Here is a 23,222-nt window from a genome sequence, read left to right on the forward strand (position 1 = left end):
ATATAGTCATTCTAAGGATATATTCCTTGCTACAGTAATATAAATTTGAATGTGAGTTGGTTTGTTACCACTTCGAACTTAACGGCCTAACAATCGTTATGAAATTTGGTACACACCTACAGTACCTGTATATAGGAATGGATAATATCCAATATCTATATATTCTGTTCTTCTGAACATTTATGATCATCCATTCCGATATCGTGAATACTAGTCAGATATCTATATTCGTTACGAGCAGTTTCTTCATTTTGATATTATATATCGGATCGCCAATGTTTAATATATCTGTTATTAGGCCAATGTATGTATAGATATTGTAACTAGAATATATAGATATTGATATATATTAACCATTCTTTTTGTCCCGGTTATAGGTATATTTACCTATCCGGATAGGTATATGTACCTATCCGGTAATGCAGATAAAGTCGTAGATTAAGACTAGTAATGCTCATATATTAAAGCTGAATTTTGCTTTGTTTGTTTGAACGCGCTAATCTCTTAGTCGGATTGGAAAAAAAAATTTTGCATTTGATAGTAAAATGTTTTAAGAAGGTCACAAATAATATTACGTTAAGTCCACGAGTGAACGTGTAGGATACAGCTAGTCAATTATAAGTTTAATAAAATTGATATGTAAATCACTATTTAAATTTAGAAATAATTTATTTAATAGGTACCTAATTAAGCCTTGAAATTACAAGATAATTACATAACCTCTGACCAGTCAAGAGGGTTATAGAAAATATTATTAAATATTTATAAATAAAAAAGAAACTTCAATCGAGGCAAAATTTATGTAGGATCAATACAGGAGAACACCGATTACAAAAAGAATCATTAAAATTGGCATAGAATTAGAATACTCATCGCGTACATACGAAAATTTAGTTAAGTCGGTGAGAACCCACCTCCTCTTAAAAGCTCATGAGATTTCTCATTGTCAGTGTTGATTAAAATTTTCAGCTTTTAATTAATTTCCATGAAATAACTAAATAATATTTTCTATAACTTGTATATAAAAATAGTAATTGCTTAGTTTAATTTTTTTTTAATTCATAGATTGTTATGGCAAAAGAATAGAAAATAAATAATTTGATTTTGTATTAATTTATGTATTCTTATTAAAATCTAGTGTTCAATAAAAAGTAGGCGTTTATTAGTCAAAGGTATAAAATTCTTAGTCAAAGTGCTAATGTTTTTATAAGATAGAGTTAGCGAAAATAAATATTATATGGATAATGTAATTGTTTAATTTGCTTTGTTAAGCTTTGGTTTTTAGCTAAAGTTTTATATATGTAAAAAGAGTTCTTTATTTATAAATCATAAATTTATTTGTACAAAAGTCGTCTTGATATTGTTTTTTTCGATTATGTACGTAAATAGTTAATTGTATATTAGTTAATTAAAATTTATTGCATATTAATTAAATATTTGAATATGACAATTTTTTTGTGCCAATTAATTAATTAAATTAAAAATAAAAAAATTAAATACATCTGTATTTGTTTACCCTGTCGAAACTATATCTAATTCTATAGACTTCAGCTATATAAGCTATAACTTATATTCGTCAGTTATATATTATAATAAGTTATATTTTTTAGGCTAGTGAATATTTAACTTATGTCTTCTGTCCATAAAATTGAATTGAAGGCCTTCAATTGTGTATAAGGTCCATATATCGTTTTTATTAACAGAAGAATCGAATATAATATGGGTATGTATTTTGCATAATTATCCTGTGTTCTTCGGTAATTCGAATTTGATAATTTACTATAAATTGTCTTAACAATTATGGCATAGAATTAGATTAGTTCTAGAGTGTTCTATAGGATTACTAACACAATTTCATGTTGCAGTTCTATTCGGAATGTCGCAGAAGGGTAATCCGGTGGTGATGATTGGAAAGTACAGATTCAAACGGACGTCTGGTTACGGAGTCAAGTCTTGGTGGCATTGTATTAAGAGGTCTTCAAGAGGGTGCATGGCTAGTGTCAGATTGACTTTCGATCAAATTGAACGGTACAATTTTGTACATAACCATTAATGTAATTATGTGATTTACCAGAAGATGACTTTGTACAAAAGTCGACTACTTGGCTACCTAATTGTTTATACCGCTATACAGGAGACCTACCATGAAATGTTTTCCGAAATTTCGGGGCCGAACGCAATATAAATTTGATGTTAAAATTACGTATTATAATATATTAAGTGTTAAAATATTGTTCCTTCAGACTTTTATGGTGGGATTTAGGATGAACGAAATTTTAAGCTCTATTTACTGTGCCGATTTTCATATGAGCAAAACCATGAAATTGAATCTGAATATTCAGAATTTAATTTCATGGTAGCTGTGCTTGCATGGCTGTGTTTAGGTTTGAACTGTGGGATATGGCAGTGAAATTACAGGGTATATAGGCATAACCTCTTAATCCTCAGGAATAGTATCAATAGGGTACCATTACCTTTAATGCGTTAGTAGCGTAGGGTAAGGATAATGGAAGCCTATGGAGGCTTCACAGTATATTCTGTGATGCCCAATGTGCTGTTCATATTAGTTAGCCGAGAGTTACTATTTTCTATCAGGTGGACCGTCTGCTCGTTTGTCATTCAATGTTATATAAAAAATATATCAAAATAGTAGAATTGTTCTATACACCTGGTTTAGTAAAAACTGACAACAACTACTCACTATAGAGCATTCAATACATATGATATACAAATTAGTACCTTAATTTCGTTGCTTATAATAACTAGGTTTTTAACATTGTTTCATTTTAAGCATTCTGCAGAAAAAATATCAAATATATCGTCATAGTCGTAGAATACTGACGGATCTGACGAAGATTACATATAAAGATCCGTCAGTATTCTACGACTATGACGATATACTTAAAATACATTTCTTGAGATGTAGATGTTTAGTATACATAAAATCGAGTCTTTCTTCAAATCTCATGATTGCGTCATAGTGGAAATTGCATAGTAGATTTTTAATTGGATGCATTCGTCGTTCTATTACTTCATAATGTATTTATGATATGAGATATATGAGTCTAACATGCAATTATAAAAACTTCAAATCTTGCGGTTTTTTGTTGTCTATGTGAAAATACAGCAAAGTTAGCACCGTTTTATCTTATGTTGTAAAACAGCAACATCTTTATTGTTTGGTTTCTAGTATAAGGTAACCAATTCAATTGCTACTTACTTCTTCTAAGAAGTGACTATGATCGAGTACATCCCTGGACGTCATAGTATATTATTTGGTGTTTTCGAATTTATGTCTGTAAACAATAGTAGAGTTTGACGCTTCCAAACATTATAATATTTATTATACATTAAGATTTTACGTAATTCTTGTATGTTTTTTAAGCGGTGGTAGACTTTAACGGATTTATTTATTAGACTTAGATTTTATATCAATATTTGTATTACTCTGCATTTTTTATTAATATAGTTTTCTAAGGGCTTTTTATTAATATTACATTTACACATTATACCGTATTTAGATATATTAGTTGTATCATACTCTGAAGTAATTATTCAAATGGACTTCAAACTATTTATTTACATTATTTAGGTGCGAAAGAGAGGGATTAATGTACGCCAATAATATAGAGACATAATAAAAAAATTAACTCAGCTAATATATTTTTGGGTAAAATAATTTTCATCCAGCGAACCCTTAATTTCGTTCTATAAATTTAGTTTATTTTCCTATTTTTACGGCCATGTACATGAGAATGTTATTAATCATTGTTGCCTCATTATATTTGGCAGGTCTAATTATATAATTTTATATAATTTTTGTGGAATTTATGGAAATGTTAACATGGTTTTGTTACATATTTTCTATTATGTTTCATATCTTTATCTCACATTCATTGCTAAGGAAAACGGGCTGTTGAAGTGTGACGGTATAGGCGTTGATGTGCCTTAGTGTAAAAGTATTATGTTTACATTGAATGATTAAAAAAAGTCGTCAAATAAATTTAAAATATCGTTAGACTTGGCCAGTTTAAATTATTAATATTTAATTCACTTATATTAATTATAATTTTATAAACGTTGGTATAGAATGTGTGTGAATTTATTACGATAAACATTATTCTCGCTCTATTTTAATTTTAAATAATATTTTAAATTAGAAAAATATGTTTTGAATAAATCAATGACTGATTAAACAAGTCTTAAAAATTACATAAAATAAAAATTATAAGTAATCTAAAAGCTTTTTACCCAGTGAGTTAGTGATGATCAAAATGTATTCTAGTAGGGATTCGAGACAAATCTTGTTGGTTTTTAATATGCCTTGGTTTCAGTGGTTTTTATGTGAAAATACAGCAAAATTAGCACCGTCTTGTCTAATGCTGTAAAACAGTAACGTCGCTGTGTTTTGGTTTCTAGGATAAGGTAACCAATTCAATAGCTACTTCTTCTAAGAAGCGATTATGCTCGAGTAGAGCCGAATAGTACATTTATTTGCTGTTTTCTAGTTATTAAAAATATGTTTTGATATTAATCCTGGTTTTGAATTAACGTATGAGAAAATTTTTATTTAGTCGATACCTCTACGAAAAATTCAGTTTTTTTTTAATTAGCCGGTGTTCGATTTAAAACTCAGTAGTTTCAAGTGCGTTTCTATTTTAAACCAAAGCTTGGCTAATCGATTACAATGTTTAATTTTGATTCTAAATATCGTAAATATTTAATATAATTGATGTGTGAGACTGAACTATGTTCCTGTCTTGGTGGGTTAGAATACGACGAAAGGTGGGCAAGTAAAGATGAAATAAAATATACTACTAATGGCAAAAATTGGTATTATTACTGACAACAATCAGGTATAGTATAGTATATCAATTATTTTTAGTGATTTATATGTAGCTATGTTTATTGGTGAGAACAATAGTATTTTAATGTTTGAAGCGAGTCTCGCTGAATTTTATAATCTCAGTGTTTTCAAGAGAAGTACGTTAAGGCATATTTTTGGCAGGCTCATTTTTAATTGCATCCAGAGGGATTATTAGATAAACAAGCTTTTGCTTCGGATAAAACAGTTTTTGATTGTATTTTAATGGAATAACTATTGTTCAGTCAGGCTCGCACTCGCATCATAGCCGCTCATGACTAAAGGCTTGAATTGTCCTGAAACTAGTCGAGTTTTCTCGACTAAAATACACATTAAATCGGTAATTATTACATTAAAATATAATGTGTACTTACAAAACTTTTACCAATAAAGTCTTGAATCGATCGAAAAATTTTCTATATTTTTTGTGGTTGAATTATGCGATTCGTCAATATTGGGCAGATTTTTGCTATTTTTTTTGTAATCGATAAGATTTATCTCCCTTGTCGTTTCATTTTCAACCGACATCAAAAGTTAAGGTCGTTCTCAAGTCGGTTGTATTTTGTATGTTTGTTGTCTCATATCTCCTGTATATACACATGATTTAACGTTTATAATTAAAATATTGTTTTCAATGTGTGTTTCAATTTCTGAAGGAGGTAACTTTTTTGCGGAGCAAAATGTCTTTGTGTGGCAAATATACACGGCCTGTATAATTTTGTTTTTATGTCAGTATTTATTAGATATTGATATGATCTTGAATATTTTTTTTTTATGTGAGACAGAATATTAGTTTGTACTGTATTTTTATTTTAAGAACATAAGAAGGTATACGCGCGATAAACTTTTACTAATAAGTGGCAATTAGTTTGCCATTTACAGTAAAAAATATCAGTTTTCGAATACGTAGATTCATATTAAGTATATACTATTATACTGTTTAGGGATATTGTTTAAATATACACATATTGTTTAAACATACTATTAACGTATACGTTTTAAAGTTGGCAACAGACTAGCAATCCTGGTTGAGAGATAGGTACACATTTACAATTATATCCCACATTAGTGATGTACCCACAAACATCGCAACTATGGTATATATTATATATACTATAGTAAGTACATAATTGAATATTCCAAAAGTTTTCTACGTGTTATAAAAATAAATAAATCGTATATAGAAATCAAATTTTGTCTATGTAAAATCCTTTTTTTTTTATACAACTTAGAATGGCAAACAAGCTGACGACCCACCTGATGGAAAGTGGTAACCGTCGCCTATAGACATGAGCAGTACCATGGACATAACAGAGAATACTGTTTCACCCATGATACCCTCCATGCGTTGCCATTCCTGAGGACGCAGGTGTTATTCCTCGGTACCCAGTAAATTCACGCCATATCCCACCCTTCAAACCGAAACACAGCCATGTAAACACAACTGCTTCACGGTTGAAACACGAATAGAACAGAGGTACTCAAGCAATCGACTTTTGTACAAAGTCTCCCTTTCCACAATTCCAGAGCACGTCTCTTAACATTTCTAAAAGTATTGGGACCTTTGGTGTCGACATCTCTAGTGACGTACAGTTCCGTGGCCACTTCGAAGATAAGGTGAAACTGGCATCCTAAAACTCGGTGTGCTTAATAGAACCAAGCATTACTTTACGCCGGATCAACGATTAATGCTCTACAAATCGGAAATCCGGCCCCAAATGGAGTATTGCTGTCACTTATGGGCGGGAGCACCTAGATGCCAGCTTGAACCATTCGACTCAGTGCAACGACGAGCTATGAGAATTGTCGATGATCCCAGACTTACAAGCGGTATAGAATCCTTAAGTCTTAAGAGCCTTAATTTTGCCTCAGTCTGTGGGTTCTACCGCTTGTACAAGGGATTGTGCTCAGAGGATTTGTTCAATATGATGCCTACGGCCACTTTCTACCATCGTACGGCTCGCCACAGATAGGGAGTTCACCCTGACATCCTCCAGCCTAGATGGTCGCGTACAACGCTGTTTCAGAGACGTTTTCTTCCATAAATACTCAGGTTATGGAATGAGCTTCCTGCAACGCAATGGTAACGCGCGCGTAATACCCCTTTTATTGCAGGCGTTCATAGGCTACGGTAACCGCTTACCATCAGATGGGCCGTATGCTTGGTTCCACCTCATTGGTATAAAAAAAAAATTAAAGTTTCTGTTTACGATTATGGAACATATTTGTACATTTTCCCTATAATCATTCACATTACATTTGAAAATATCATCAGATTAACGTCAACGCGGAACCAATCGTGGTTATTTCTTGAAGGAGTTATTACGATGGATTATTTGACTTGACTTCATTCTCATCTTTATTTTCTCGTTAGTAGCAGAGTGCTAGCGTATAATGATAGCGTAGGCGGGATTACCATTTCACTTTTATATTTAAAAACTCTGCATATCGAGCTGTCAGTAGGTTACATATTTAGCCTAATATTACATATGTAGGTATCTTCATACATATATTCATACATACAAATAAGTTTTTATCGACATAGTATTAATATGTATTACTAAGCAAAAAATCTTTTTTATATTATAGAGATAAAAGAGTTACTCTTCAATTTGTTGAAATAATAGAAGTGCCTTTTAAATATATAAAATATAAGGCTAAATTAATGTAGTTGTATTTGATTGATATAGTTTTGTAATATCATTATAATTTCTGTTTATACTTATAATATTTTATACTTGATGGTTTTTGTAAATTAATGTTTTTACAATATTTGAAAATTGTTTCAACTTTGGTATTATGTTTTGGACTGTACTTTTAATTATGTAATTTACATTGTATCTGATAGTAATTTTTGTGAAACGAAAATTGCGCTATGTATTCTAATTGTAACTATTTCATATAGATTAAATAATAAAAGCTAATATGTGTCTGTTTATAATTTTAATAGAGGACTTTCTATGAAAATAATTTCCTAATTAATGTAAATGGTGATTTGTGGAGGCCATCTATTTAATAATTAAATTAATTTTAATAATAAATCATATACACATATTTGTATCATGTGCATGTGGACTAATAGTGTCGGAATATTTTCGTCGAACGATTTATAGTGTCATGGGTGTAACTGTGTATTTTGTTATATCCATGACACTTAACATCATAGATGACGTTCTTGTTTGCCGGTCTAAGAGGCATTAATAATATCTATACATTTTAATAATCAAGAGCACCGGTCTAATATTTGTTTTATTGTAACAGGATTTCCAAAGAATGTCGGCGATGGACAACATCTGTGGTACGGAGGCTACCGATACTCAAAAAACCGAAGCAGCGGTCCCAGGATATGGTGGAGCTGCTACAAAAGAAACTCCAGAAGTTGTAAAGCCACGCTGCTCACATTTAATGGTGAGCTGATCAAAGCTAATGGACAGCATACACATGCAAGTGAATGAGGCTCTACGATTTTAGCTTTTATATTGTTATTAACTTATTGCCCGCTTTACACGCGTAGATTTCGGAAGTAAAATAGAAAATGAAATAGACAACCGCTGTATGGCGTGTCAAGTTAAAATATACAACTTTAGACCTGCAGGAACTACTTCCACGCCATCTAGCGAAGAACTATTATATTATAAATAAACTATATAATACTTCATTTGTATTTTTAACCCCCGACGTAAAAAGACGGGTGTTATAAGTTTAACGTGTAAATAAATTTTTTTACAATATTTTAAAATAGTTTCAACTTTGGTATTATGTTTTGAACCGTACTTTTAATTATGTAAGTTACATGGTATCTGATAATAATTTTTGTGCCATTAAAATTGCCCCATGTACCCTAGTTGTAAGTACTTCATATAGATTAAACAATAAAAAACCAATGTGTGTATATTTATAATTTTAATAGTGGACATTTCATGAAAATAATTTCCCAATTAATCTAAATAGTAGTTTGTAGACGCCATCTATTTAATTATGAAATTAATGTTAATAATAAATCATATATACGTAATTTTTATATGTGCTCATGGACTAATAGTGTAGGAATATTCTCATCGAGCTATTTATAGTGTCACAGGTGTAACTGTGTACTTTGTTATATCCATGACATTTAATGTCATAGATGACGTTCTCATTTACCATTCTAAGGTGCATTAAAAAATCTACATATATTTATCAAGGGCACCGTCTAATATTTGTTTTACTTTACAAGTGTTTCCAAAGAATGTCGGTGATGGACAGCATCTATGGTACGGAGGCTACCGGTATTCAAAGAACCGGAGCAACGGTCCCAGGATATGGTGGAGCTGCTACAAAAGAAACTCCATGAGTTGCAAAGCCACGCTGCTCACATTTAATGGTGAGCTGATCAAGGCTAATGGACAGCATATACATGCAAGTGAATGAGGCTCGTCGATTTTGAGTTTTATATTGTTATTGGTTTTTTGACTGCTACTGACGCATACAATAACAGAATTAGAAAAGATGAAATAGACCACCGCTAGATGGAGTGTCAAGATAAAACCTACACCAGATTTTAAATTAGAGCTGTAGGAACTACTTCCACGCTATCCGGTGAACATCCATCATATTATAAATAAAATATATAATACATAATGTGTATTTTTAACCCCCGACGTAAAAAATGGGTGTTTTAAGTGTGACGTGTAAATCAATTTTTTTACAAAATTTTTAAATTATTTTAACATTCGTTTTATGTTTTGGATTGTATTTTTAATTATGTAATTTACGTGATATCTGATAGTAATTTTTGTGACATAAAATTTGCCCCATGTATCCTAGTTGTAACTACTTTATATAGATTAAATAATAAAAAAAACCAATATGTGTCAATTCATAATTTAAATATCGGACTTTTTATGAAAAAAAATTCTTAATTAATGTAAACGGTGGTTTGTAGAGGCCATCTATTTAATTATGAAATTAATGTCAATGATAAATCATATGTACATATTTTTATCATGTGCTTGTGGACTAATAGTGTCGGAATATTTTCGTCGAACGATTTATAGTGTCACGGGTGTAACTGTGTACTTTGTTATATCCATGACACTTAATGTCATACATGACGTTCTCATTTGCCATTCTAAGGTGCATTAAAAATATACATATATTTATCAAGGGCACCGTCTAATATTTATTTTATTTTACCAGGATTTCCAAAGAATGTCGGTGATGGACAACATCTGTGGTATGGAGGCTACCGATACTCAAAGAACCGAAGCAACGGTCCCAGGATATGGTGGAGCTGCTACAAAAGAAATTCCATGAGTTGTAAAGCCACGCTGCTCACATTTAATGGTGAGCTGATCAAGGCTAATGGACAGCATACACATGCAAGTGAATGAGGCTCTACGATTTTGACTTTTATACTATTATTGTCTTTTTGTCCGCTACTTCGCACGCGTGGATTTTAGAAGAAAAGCTACCACCTCTAGTGTGTCATCATAAAACAACCATCAGAGTTTAAATTAGATTTACAGGAACTACTTACACGACACCTAGTGAAAAACTAACCTATTATATTATAAATGAACTGTGCGATACATCATTTGCATCTTTAACCCTCTACGCAAAAAGAGGGGTGTTATAACTTTAGCGACTCTGCGTGTTTGTGTGTCTATGTCTCTGAGTGTCAATGTCTTTGTGTGTCAATGTCTCTGTGTGTCGATATCTTTGTGTGTCGTTGTCTTTGTGTGACATTGCCTTTGTGTGTCTGTGTGTCCTATATGTCTATGTATCTGTGTGTCTGTCTGTAGCATTGTAGTTCCTAATCCAATTGATTGATTATGATGAGGTATTTTTTGTTCGAAAGCTGACGTGATCGAGATGTTTCTTAGCTACAATCTATGAAGATCTGTTCAGGCATTTCGAGTTCATCAGTTCTTTATAATCGATGACAAAAAAAGATATGTGTTATAAGTTTGACATCACTGTGTGTCTATGTATTTGTGTGTTCTATGTGTCTATATATTTGTGTGTCCTTTGTATTTATATGTATGTCTGTGACATCGTAACTCCTAAACGAATAGACTGATTATAAAATGGTGTTTTTTTTTGTTTAAAAGTTGATGTGATCGAGATGTTTCTTAGCTTTAATTTATGAAGATCTGTTCCTTTTAATTCCCGACACAAAAAGAGACGTTTTATAAGTTTGATGTCTCTATCTGTGTGTGTCTATGTATTTATGTCTCCTATGTGTCTGTGTGCCTATTTGTGACATCGTAGCTCCTAAACGAATGGACCGATTACGATGCGGTTTTTTTTGTTTGAAAGCTGACGTGATCGAGATGCTTCTTAGCCTCAATTTATGAAAATCAGGCGTTTCAAGGTCATCAGCTCTTTTTATATGTTTGTTTGTGTCGGTAATTTTTAAACTTTTTTATTTTATAGTTACTGTACCTCAAATAAGAAAATAAAAAATAGAGTAACCTGGATTTGGTTTATGGAATAAAATGTGTTTTAGAATGTAAACAAATATGTACATGTAAAATGTTTTTTGTAACCAATTTTGAATTAAAAAATAAATAAACTTGTAATAAAAGATGATTTATTATTGTGGGTTTTTTCCTATACAACGATTATATATTGAAGTAATGGTAACTAATTTTCTTTTTTTTTTATAATACAAATAATAGTTTTACATCTTCCATGTTTTTTTGTGAGATGGATTATCTTTACTAATATAATAAAAAGTTTGTTTGAACGTACTAATCTCTGAAACTACCAGTTAGATTTGATTTTTTTTTGCATTTGATAGCTTTCTTAAAAAAGATTATAAGCTTAGATTATATAGATAGAGAGTCGAGCCTCAAAAACAGGTCAACTTTTTGTCAGCTAATTGTCAAATTAGCTGACTGGTTTTTTTTTATTAATGCTCTATATACTTATGCACACAATGTATCTTGGCGTTATAACGATATTTAATTATTGAAAAGTTGCAGAATTTATAAGACAAAATGAATATAGAAGTTATAAAGGAATCGCTCATAACTATTTATCACGCAAAATTATATGAAAAAGTTGACTCGCGTTTCTCGAAATATTTCTATGGATACACTCTATCTATATAATCTAAGGTTATAGGCTTTTTAATATTACGATTCGACTATGACAGTTTGATACTTCAGTTATTAGTAATAAGCACTTGTCAGTTTCGAAAACGCTGGTCTATTAAAATGTTTTTTTTTTTCAGAACCACGCTTCGGTTTGTCAAATCGTGGAAATCCGGTTATACTAATTGGGGAGTACCGATTTATTAAGGAAAGGGATATTGGCCCAAAGACTAGATGGAATTGTGTGAAGAAGCGGTCTCAGCGGTGCACGTCGTCTCTCATGACTTGCGAAGGTGTTATTCTTAAGACCGTGGGCAAACATAATCATTAACTGCTGGTATGAGTGAGGTAGAAAAACATACGGCTAGGCTGATGGTAAACAATTGCTGTAATGGATATAGATATAATACATATAACGAGTGTTGACATCAATTCTTTTTTTTATACCATTGAGGTGGCAAACAAGCATACGGCCCACCTGATGGTAAGTGGTTAAATTAATTCAATTAATTAATTCTATTTTTAAACACACATATTCGACCACAGATTATGAAGATTTATCGACAAACTCGATGTCAATACATTTATAAGACATCTGAACATTGTTGCTTGCAATTTGTATTCTTTTATGACCAGACAAAAATTTTTGCCCAGGATTATTTTACTGTACTTAAAAGCGTGAAAAATATAAATCTACCCAGTTGAAGAATTTTTACCCCTAAATTTAATTTCCCTTTATGTTTACCTCGTCTTTACACACAATGTTCTTCGGCGTGTATTTTATTTAGTTCGATTATTAAAAAAAAACCTTTTAAAAGTGGGCACAATATGAATTTTCCCCTTTGAGCAAAATGTACGGCCATTTTGCACAAATGTGTGCGCAGACTTACGACTATATTTTGAAGAGAAGTGATCATTGGTCGTGGGTTTTTCAATCGATATTATAATTCGATAGTTGGTATTTGATATTTACATTTAGTCAGATTGTTTATTATATGAATAGGTGAAATAAACTTTTAGGTCAAGAGAGAGAGATTTACTTTATAATATATTTATAAGACATATAGTGTTGAAGAAGGGAACAAAGATAGTTATTTTAAATTATATTTATATTTCAATAATTTTTATTTTCACAATTTACTTTCATTTTTTAACGATGTCTATATGTATATTTATAAAGAATTTTATGAACTTACTTTTGTTTGTCGTTTCCGACAATTTTTTCTTAACAGGACGTATGAACCTTTGTGTTTTTATAAAATTTAGCGTTATAGATATACATATATAGACACGTATTTTAATTGTAAAAATATTTGTCTTACGTGTGTTTTGTTTAAACTAATTTCGGTATCATTCGGAAGTTCATATAAAACAAATGGAACATTGTTTTTTTACTGTGTTAAATAATAATATTTACATATTTTACAGTAATAGCCGAAAAATGAGAGTCATATATAATTATCATTTAGTATTAAATTTATTATTAGTTGCTAAGTTGAAATCTGTTTTGAATATTTCAACAGGAATATGAATAATGATAATAATATATATATATAAATGAATATATAACGTTTTTTTTTGTTTAAATCCTTTAAATCGAAATGTACAGGGATATCATTTTAAACAGATATCATCATTTTAAAAGTTGGTAAGTAAATAAGATGTAAACTAGTCTATTTAAGTAAAATTTCTTATCTTCCATTTCTATTCTATTTGTAGTTATCTTTATGTAATTCCATCTTGATAAGAGAATGCATTATACAAGGAATGTAAACATTAATTTTTTTTCAGAGCCACATTACGGCTGGTCTATACGTGGAAACCCTGTTATACTAATAGGACAACACAGGTTTATTAAAGATAGAGAGTTTGGCATCAAAACTAGATGGACTTGCGTGAAAAAGAGGAAGCTGCGTTGCACGGCATCGCTGATGACTTGCGAGGGAGTTATTATCAAGATTGTAGGCGCACATAATCATGAGTGATTTTAATTTTTCCTCATAGGCGTTCACAGCTCAATTATTATTTATAACATAAAATAACAAATTTTTTATTGTACGCAATAAAGAGTTTATTATTATTATACTTTATTTGCATTATACATTATAGGAAATAAGCAAGATAATTAATAAATATAACAATACAATTGTATAAGTACAGAAAGTGTATGTAGTAAGTTTTATGAATTTTTACAGTAGTAAAAGTCCGTACAATTAAATCTTAGGTCTAACTAGTAAATCTTAAGATTTACCATTTTTTACAATTTTGAATTACATTTACCAACAAATGTAATGATTATAAAAAAAAATATTTTTGAACTTTCACCAAACCTATATTTCTGACCACAAGTTCGAGGAAAAGTCCGAAATGTTCTGTGACTAAATTATTTACATCAGGAACATGGTAAATGTAAAAAAATAAACATAATATTTAGACATGTTTAGTGCGTGTTGTTCATACTCATGGTAATGAATTAATTAATTAATTTCCAATTAACCAAAAGTTACTAGATAGTTGTAAATTTTATTTTAATTTAATGCCAAAAATAAATCATAATAGTTAATGAGTGTCCATAATTTATTTACTGAATATTATATTTATTTAAACATAAAAAATATGTTTTATTTATTAATAAAACATATTTTTTTAAATAAAATAATATATTTTAATTTATTTTAATAAATAAAATATATTTTATTTATTAATAATTAAAGTTAAAAAAGATATTTTTATATCATTAGTAAATATTTGTTAAAGGGCGTATTTTAATAAAAAGGCATTTTAAACAACTTCCTTTAGTGACGCTATCTGTAGGACTGATTCGAGGTGACGCGTAACAAAATTAAGCTTGAAATATTTCATAGCATATAAATTGAATTGAAATGCAAAATCATAAGCTGCACCAATACAAAATTATAAAAAAAAGCTTTATTTTTTTTATTTATTTTAAAATACAAAATTATCAATTCTTTTATAACATAGGGGGCAAATAAACATGCAGTTCACTTCGTGGTAATTGACTATCATCGCCTATAAGCGCTCGCAACAACAAAGGTATTGCAGTATACTGCCGGCTTTTAAAAAGGAATATGCTCTTTTCTTTATGGTGACTAAGTCCTGCTATTTATCTTTATATAATATAAATTGCTATATATACAAGCAGTGAAAAATTTTGATTGTCGTTATGATGTTATCGGATTTGACTGCCTACTAGGCTCTAAAGAGCAAATTAATAATAGTATGCTGATCATAAAAATCACAACTAATATTTCATTTTCAATAATAAATAGTAACAAGTGTGATATTGTAAACAAAAATACAATGAAAATTGAAAATAATTTCATCATGATAGTCAATTAAAAGTAACATACATATATACCCATGCCTGTTTATATGTCCGAGACATATTACTGTACTTTTTTTTTATTATTATTATCATAAACCCGTATGATTTGCAGAACATACAAAGCCATTCTTCTCGACGACTCGATACGGCAATCCGTTAATGATAATCGACCATTATCGATACAACAAACGCAGCGATAGCCGGGGCCCTCTCACTAATTGGGTTTGCACAAAAAAGGATCGCCAGTGCCGCGCTACTGCCGTCACTATGGGAGAAACGTTAATAAGAATTAAGAACTTCCATAATCACTGACAGGTTAATATTGATTTTAATGGGTAATATTGGTTTACATTACGGTTGTTTTTATGATAGAGATATGGAGAGAGATGAGGAGAGAGAGAGAGAAGAGATTTTTCTATTGAACTTAAGGCGATAGGTGAGAATGGATTTAATATTAACATGATTGAGCCTGTTAAATATACCATAGCACCTTTGTTAGCAGACATTAAATTGTTCGCTTCTGGTATCTTTCCGTTCGTTGGGAAGAACGAATATGTGATTTCTTTTCCTAAGAAACCTAACCTTTCCTCCTTCTCTGAATATCGTCCCATCTCGATCCTTCTAATTCTGTCTAAGGTGCTGGAACACTTTGTACTAGAGCGATTATCCGGTCACCTTCGTCATAACAACCTTTTGTGCCAATATCAGTGGGGGTTTCTTACCGGTACAGTACAGCCAATGCCTGCTTTTCTTTTTGTGTCATCCTCCCAGCTACGCTGTCTCCATTTCTTTTGTTTTGTCTTGAATACTCAGTTACATCCTTAGTCTTTTTGTCCTTTCTGTTTCTCATTGTGTGATCCGTCTATCTCCATTTCAGTTTTTTAATGCAATATGTTACATCCATAGTTCCGGTTTGTTTCCGAATTATTTTAATTTCTACATTGAGTATGCTTCTCTTCCCATATCAGGCTGATAAGTCTCTAGTTTCCGTAAATTGTGTTCCGTTAAACTCCATGTTTGTCGTATTTATTATATTGGACAGAATACATAAATCAAATATTATTTTCTTAGATTTCAAATCAAATATTGTATTCTGTATTTTTCAATATTTTCGTTAGTAACCAATATATTTTCCAGGACAGATTAATTCTCTTGTTCATTTCTCTATTTTCTCATTATTTAATATAAATACATTGTAAATATTTTAGTTAAGAAACAAAAATGTCTTTTTTATAGATTGGCTGTATTTTTAACATATGTACGCTGATAAAGTAGTTCAAATATGTTTATTATATATTTTATTTACTATGATCTCAAAGAAATAAGATTGTTTATTTTTTAGTGAATAAATTATTATTGATTTAAACATTATATTGTATTTACATATTATAAGATTTGAAGGTAAAATTTACGTTATATTATGTTTTATGGGTGATCAGTATTTATACGGATTGCTTGAATCTTGTAAAATTTCACTGGTGTGTTGAATACATGCTATATTAGTAAAAATACATAGCAAGTATTTGAATTTATAATTTGGTATGGTAAAATTACTTTATTTTTCAGAATTAAAACCAGTATTCACTAAGTCTATATGCGGTCAGCCAGTTATTGAACTAGGCGGTCACAGATATAATAAGCGCACTGACCGTCATGGCCTACGTATTACCTGGCGCTGTGTTAAGAGACGGAGTTTGAGTTGTCCTGCTCAAATTATCACTTACTGCAACGAAGTAATTGAAATAAAAAACTGCCACAATCATTGAAATCCGTTTCCAAAGGTTGGTTATCTATTATTTAATTTAGAAATGGTTACAGGGATACTAATTAAGTACACAATATTAATTTACTTTAATACCTACTTCAAGTATTCATATAATTTTATTTTTTATTTTCAATAGTATTACTTGACTAATGATGGATTTCTTTTATTTTTACCGTTAATTAATTATCTATAGACTTTTTGTTATATACTGATGTCTTGATTTCCTTCTTGACATTTAGGCATAAATTAATAATAAACAATAAGGTTACCCGTCTTAACAGTGTTTACCTTTTTAAGTACTATTTGCTCAATTTTTTCTATATTTTAATAGCTAAAATATTTGAATTTAGAATGTAGTATGGTAAAGATATTTTGTTTTTTTCAGAATCAAAATCAGTATTCATCAAGTCTTTATGCGGTTATCCAGTTATTGAACTAGGCGGTTACAGATATGGTAAGCGCCCTGACCGTCACGATCAACGTAATACGTGGCGCTGTATCAAGATACGGAGCTTAAGAACTGTCATAATCATTGAAAATTGCTGCCCAATATTGGTTATATATAAATTGAATTAGAGGGATTAAGTATACAATACTTATTTAATTGATTTTGTTTAAGTTTACATGTACTTAAAATAATTAACTTAATAATAAATTTTAAGATTGTTTTTTGTTTTCACAGTGTTTACTTTTATAAATCCTATTTGCTTTATTTTTCTATATTTTTTTTATGACTAAAATATTCGAATATATTTTTAGAATTGCGTCCGATATTTACTAAGTCTATACTCGGTCAGCCGGTTATTGAACTAGGCGGTCATAGATACAACAAGCGCAGTGACCGTTTTGGTAGACGAGTCACGTGGAGGTGTGTGAAACGGCGACGACTGTCATGCACAGCGCAGTTGGTCACTGTTGACAGTGAGGTGGTAGAAATTAAGAACTGTCATAATCATTGAAATGTAGTCGGAGTTTTGAATATTACATTGTACATATGTTGTTGAATTGGTTGTATTTATAGTGTATTTTGGCTAAATTATTATGATGTATAAATATTGGTAGTTTGGTAGTAATAGAAAGGACACTATTAATTCCTGCCAAATTTTTCTTTTGTAGGTATTAAGTATATATAATTTTATACAGATTTATTATTATTGGTATTATTATTGAAATTGGTTTTGTGTAAAAAGTCAATTTTATATCATTAATAGAGTTTATTATATACCAGTAGATACTGAAAATCCTATACATATACAAGGCGTTACTTTAAGTATAGTCCTGATGGTAGGCATGATGTTCAAATGCTAAATTTGACAGGAATTGAAGTAAACCTTTCTGTTATGTTTAAATTTGGAGGATACTCCTTATTTCATGACAAAAAATGGACAGATCTGAGTGAACTAGTGTAAGTAGAATAATCAGTATTAAAGAATAGATGGATGGACTCGCAACAATAATTCGGTACAAAATCATTGATATGCATGAAAATCCTAGATACAGAGCGCGCAATATTCACTCTTTTTGCATCGTTAAATTTTGCACTCATTTATGTTATAGCCTCCGAATAACGTTTGTAATCAAACATATCCAAATATTTCTGTAAATTTTGTAAAAATATAACGTTTTGTTTATTGGTATAATTTTTATAATATCAATTTGGGACATTTTTTAATGCAACTTGTGGATAAAGTGAATCTTGGGATTTTGTATATCAATTATATGTATAATATTAAAAATAATTTACATTCCCCTCATTGTTACTGATACTATTTATCCAAGGAAATTATTATTCTAATACTTATTAAAATTAAAATTGAATACTCATTCTACTATTAAGTAATATTTTTTAACAGACTTCAAAAAGAAGGTTTTCAATTCGGTTGCATTTTTTTTATGTTTCTTCTTACCTCATAACTCTGTTAGTTCCAAACCGATTTGAAAATTCTTTTTTTCTGATAGAATATTCTTACAGATTGGTCCCATACAAATTTTGTCGAAATCAATTCAATATTTTATTTTTTAAACCAAAATAATTTTGGTGTTTCCTGAATTGAATCGTTTTTTTTTTGTAGCAAATAATCTTTAATTATTAGATAGTTTGCTTGGGTAAACGGGAGAGAAGAAAAACTAAATAAAACCATATAACAAGCCACTTGGCCATTTTTTTAGAAGTGTCCTTTGTGTGAGAGACCAATGGTGGGGCGTCAATGATTTGTAATGATGTTGAAAATTAGCTTCTGAAACTACTTCACAAAGAAAGAGTTTCTATACCATACCAAAACAGTCGTTTATTGTTCACTGCTGAGCTATGCTCACCAATATAGGGTGGCCTATGTCTCTCTCTACAGGAGGGAGGGGGGATGTTGTTTACTACTATATTAATTCCATATTAATTTTGTAATGCAGTTTCAAAATTTTTTTTAGTTCCGAAATTGTTTATTTTTGCAACCTCGATAGTCATTATTACTTATTTAAAATATTTATTTTAATCACTTGTACAGTTTTACAATTTTTTGTGCCTATACTGTATTAAAATGTAATACATAATAATAAATTATTTTTTCTTCTTATTCATTACTATTTTATTAACTATTACCAAAATGGAATTATATTTTCACAAACTGAGTAATAAATTATTATAAAGTACGTAAAGTAACATTATTTGCAGAGGTTCTACTCTTTAGATGCCCGCCCTGTTAAGTGCATTCTAACAAACTGGGCATATCATTCTGTCTTATTCTAGCGCATGATATTGGTCGCACATTATTAGTGTATACGCTTTTTTAAGCATAACTTAGACCTCGTTTCGATAGTGGAAAGTAATGTGTACTTAATTGGATAGGAGTCATTAACAAAGGCAAAGTAATAAATATTTCTCATAAATTCAAATACATTTTCCCTTTCAGCTTTTTTCGGGTTTACCACTTCGGGAAAACGTTGTTTGGACATAGGCAGCTTTAGATATACTGTTCATCAGCATGAAGGCATCAAGGTTCGGTGGAGATGTATAAAGAAGACAACAGGCTGCCAAGCTTTTGTTATGACTATTGATAATGTGATCATCAGAGTGCGTCAACAACATAATCATTAAAGTTATTGATGATTGAATTCATTAGTTTATCATCTCTTGACATGTATCACGGCATCATCTAGCTATGGGTGTTATTGTTAAATATTTAAATGTCAAAAATCAATCTAGTATGGCACGATTTTTTACGATTTTATCGTATCGATATAATAGGAAAGCAGAACGATACACCCCCTTATTCATAAAATTTAAAATATCCTACAAGTCTATTTTAGCTAATGAAGTGTTTTGTCATTTTCTTTGATCAATTGAGAAAATAGCGCAAAAGAGAAATACAAAATATTTCAATAGCAAAAATAAGTTTATGACAGGTTTGACGTATTTATGAATAAGAGGGCAAGTGATTAGATTATTGTATAAAAAACCCCTTTTAAATTCTAAAACAATTAATTAGTTTATTATTTCTGCATATTGATACAAAATATTGTCACAGAAAATTAAAAACATGCCCATATAATTGCATACTGTACTTAAATATTATATTATACGAGCTTTATAAACTATTCTATTATATCGTGACGGTAAAATCGTATGATATCGTGTCGCGCTAAGGTAAATTATGAATACGCCCATCATCCTTAATTTATTACTTTCAAAGTATGCCAATACTTATTTAGGTGATGTCCATTACTGTAATGTATGTAATACTTTAAGTATTACCAAGTGATCTCACAATAACTGAAATTATTTAATATATGATATTAAATTGGTACAATAAAATACAAAAAATAAATATTGTAATTAATGAATATAGTGTATATATATAAAATAAGTAAACAATAATTTTAATATATTTACTGTATCGTACCTGTGGATAATATCGTATTCAAATTTAACATCTATTAAGATAAATTTATTTGTAAATAATTTGTGATATATAGATAGCAATGGGTTTTTATGAATCTCCATAACATTCCAAAAAGTTCTATGTTTTTGATAAGTGTGAAGTAGATCATAGTGCACACTTATTAAGTTTCATACAAATCATACAATCAGCAACAGCGTAATCCATGGCTACTACTACATAAGCAGAAAATGTTAGTACACGAGCAAGTATGCCGTATAGTGGTGGACACGTTTTTATTATTATTATATCAGTCGTTAACTGTCTACTGTTGGTCATAGGAGTCCCACATAAGGAGGGTGTTGCTAATAGTTGCCGCTTGGCCGCCAGGTCGGCAACCGCAGTTAGGCTTTGGTGTTGTTTTAAGGGAGCAGCTGCTGTCCTAACATTTTTTCCCTTCTGATCTCAATAGTTCCTTTTGTCTCTTTTCCTTAATCCTAAGCAGGTCCTCCTCGTTACTAATTTGATCGTTCGTCCGAAATAAGAAAAAAATGGACTTTTCCAAATTGACTAGTGTTTGCTTTCAAATATTTGCTGCCCAGTGTCTTATAACACAGAGCCATCTTCATTTGAGGATAGGAAATGTAATAGATGTTTGGAAGTAGTCACGCTTAAACGGCTAGAAGGATCTGAATGGAGTTTAGTGTACCGGTGGGCTATATCCTAAATTAACATAAATAGGATACTTTATATACTTAGTTCTGTGGAAAAGATCCCGAAGAATTTATGATTTTAGATCTCTGATCATAAAAAAGGAAGTACTAATATTATTCAGTTTATTAATATGATTCGTTTTAACCCGTCCTTTTGAAACAAGCGACTATATGTAAGCGACTGTAAAAAAAAGATATGCTGTTACTTATACTAGTAATTTTAGCTTTATCATCATCATCTCAGCCATTATCTGTCCACTGCTGAACATAGGCTTCCCCATAGACTGCCATAAGGAATATTAGTTTATTTATAAATATTTACAAAATAGTAATAACTTAATAAGTAAATATATAAATCAAAGATACGAGTAGTAATGAAAGTACAATATTATTAGATTTATTGTAAATGTAGCTACCTAAATGAAACCTCATTAGAATAAAATTTCTCAAATTATATTCTGTTGTTTATATATGAGGTAAAAAGTGATTGTTTTTAACTCATTCTCTTTTTGTTTCTTTTATTTTTACTTTTAAATTAAATGTTCGTAACTGCAATGTTCCTAACCGTTGTCATAGAAATTTTAAATAATATTGATTATTCTCTATTAGAGACTGAATACGTGTCCATATTACTTAATTAATTGTATATCCATAAGTGGAATATATCCCACGATCTAAATATTAACAGAATTATTATTTCATTTTTCCTGTTTTCCTGTTTCTTGAGTTCTTTTTATTTTATCGTTTTTTAGTAATAGGATTAGGTTTTCTTTTACATTTTTTTTATTTGTCTCAAATGAATTATAAGTAGAGATTAGTACTACCAAGGACTCTGTTTGTCACTTCTTTTTTAATTTAAGAATTTTTATCATAAATATTTAAAATCCGTCAATTCCGTCATTGCAACCTTTGTAATTGAAAATATCCATCTAATTGAATAAATAAGTTATTTACAGTATTTCAGTTTTTGGAGTCAAGCCGAGGAAAAATAGTTTTGATGGTAAATGATTTTAAATTTCTCAAAGAACGCGAGGTTGGACAAAAGGTGGAGTGGCGGTGTTCTAAGCGTAGACAGACCAGATGTACAGCGAACGTGATTAGTGTGGATGACAAGGTCGTCCGATTAGCTGGTTTCCATAATCACAACTAAGAAAAAGAAAAAGGAAAAAAGGGATAAAGCAAAAAGGAAAGTATAAGAAAGGAAAGAAAATAGAATTGGCTCTGTTTAATTCAGTACTAAAAACATTTTAATTCTCTTAAAAATAAAAAGGAAACATACACTTACATAAGGTTGACTAGTAAACAATGCTAATAGCATTATGTCCGCTTTTTGTACCTTATTTTATTTTGGTCAATGAAGTTATTTAAATAAATAAATAAAAATGCACTTATTGCTGCAGTTTATAGTTTGTATTAACTTGCATGATATTTATAATAAATAGAATGATAAGAGTAACACATGTTTTAAATTTAAACACTTTATTTATTTCAAAATCCAATAATAATCACTTTTGAATTGTTTGTAAGTTTACGTTATCCATACAAAGAACTTTTTCAACCGACTTCAATAGAAATTTTAAATT

The 23,222-nt window shown here is 30.1% G+C and overlaps 1 protein-coding gene across 20 annotated transcripts in view; it reads left to right on the plus strand.

Moving 5' to 3' along the window:
• LOC113518763 (modifier of mdg4) overlaps window positions 1-23,222 on the plus strand; it is a 362,824-nt gene that overhangs the window by 189,198 nt on the left and 150,404 nt on the right. The window contains exon 5 of one of the 20 annotated variants that reach the window (XM_052892529.1): window positions 12,084-12,289. The exons of 17 other annotated variants lie outside the window; for them this stretch is intronic. In XM_052892529.1, the coding sequence (XP_052748489.1) occupies window positions 12,084-12,274 (191 nt within the window). In that variant the 3' untranslated portion in view covers window positions 12,275-12,289. Of the gene's footprint in view, window positions 1-1,865; window positions 7,812-8,125; window positions 8,335-12,083; window positions 12,290-23,222 lie in introns of those variants that run through there. 2 more of the 20 variants (XM_052892522.1, XM_052892533.1) reach the window with 2 other exon arrangements.

The sequence above is a fragment of the Galleria mellonella genome, unplaced genomic scaffold (assembly GCF_026898425.1).
Source record: "Galleria mellonella isolate WM207_F2 unplaced genomic scaffold, CSIRO_AGI_GalMel_v1 utg159, whole genome shotgun sequence".
In the NCBI taxonomy this organism is placed as follows: Eukaryota; Metazoa; Arthropoda; class Insecta; order Lepidoptera; family Pyralidae; genus Galleria; species Galleria mellonella.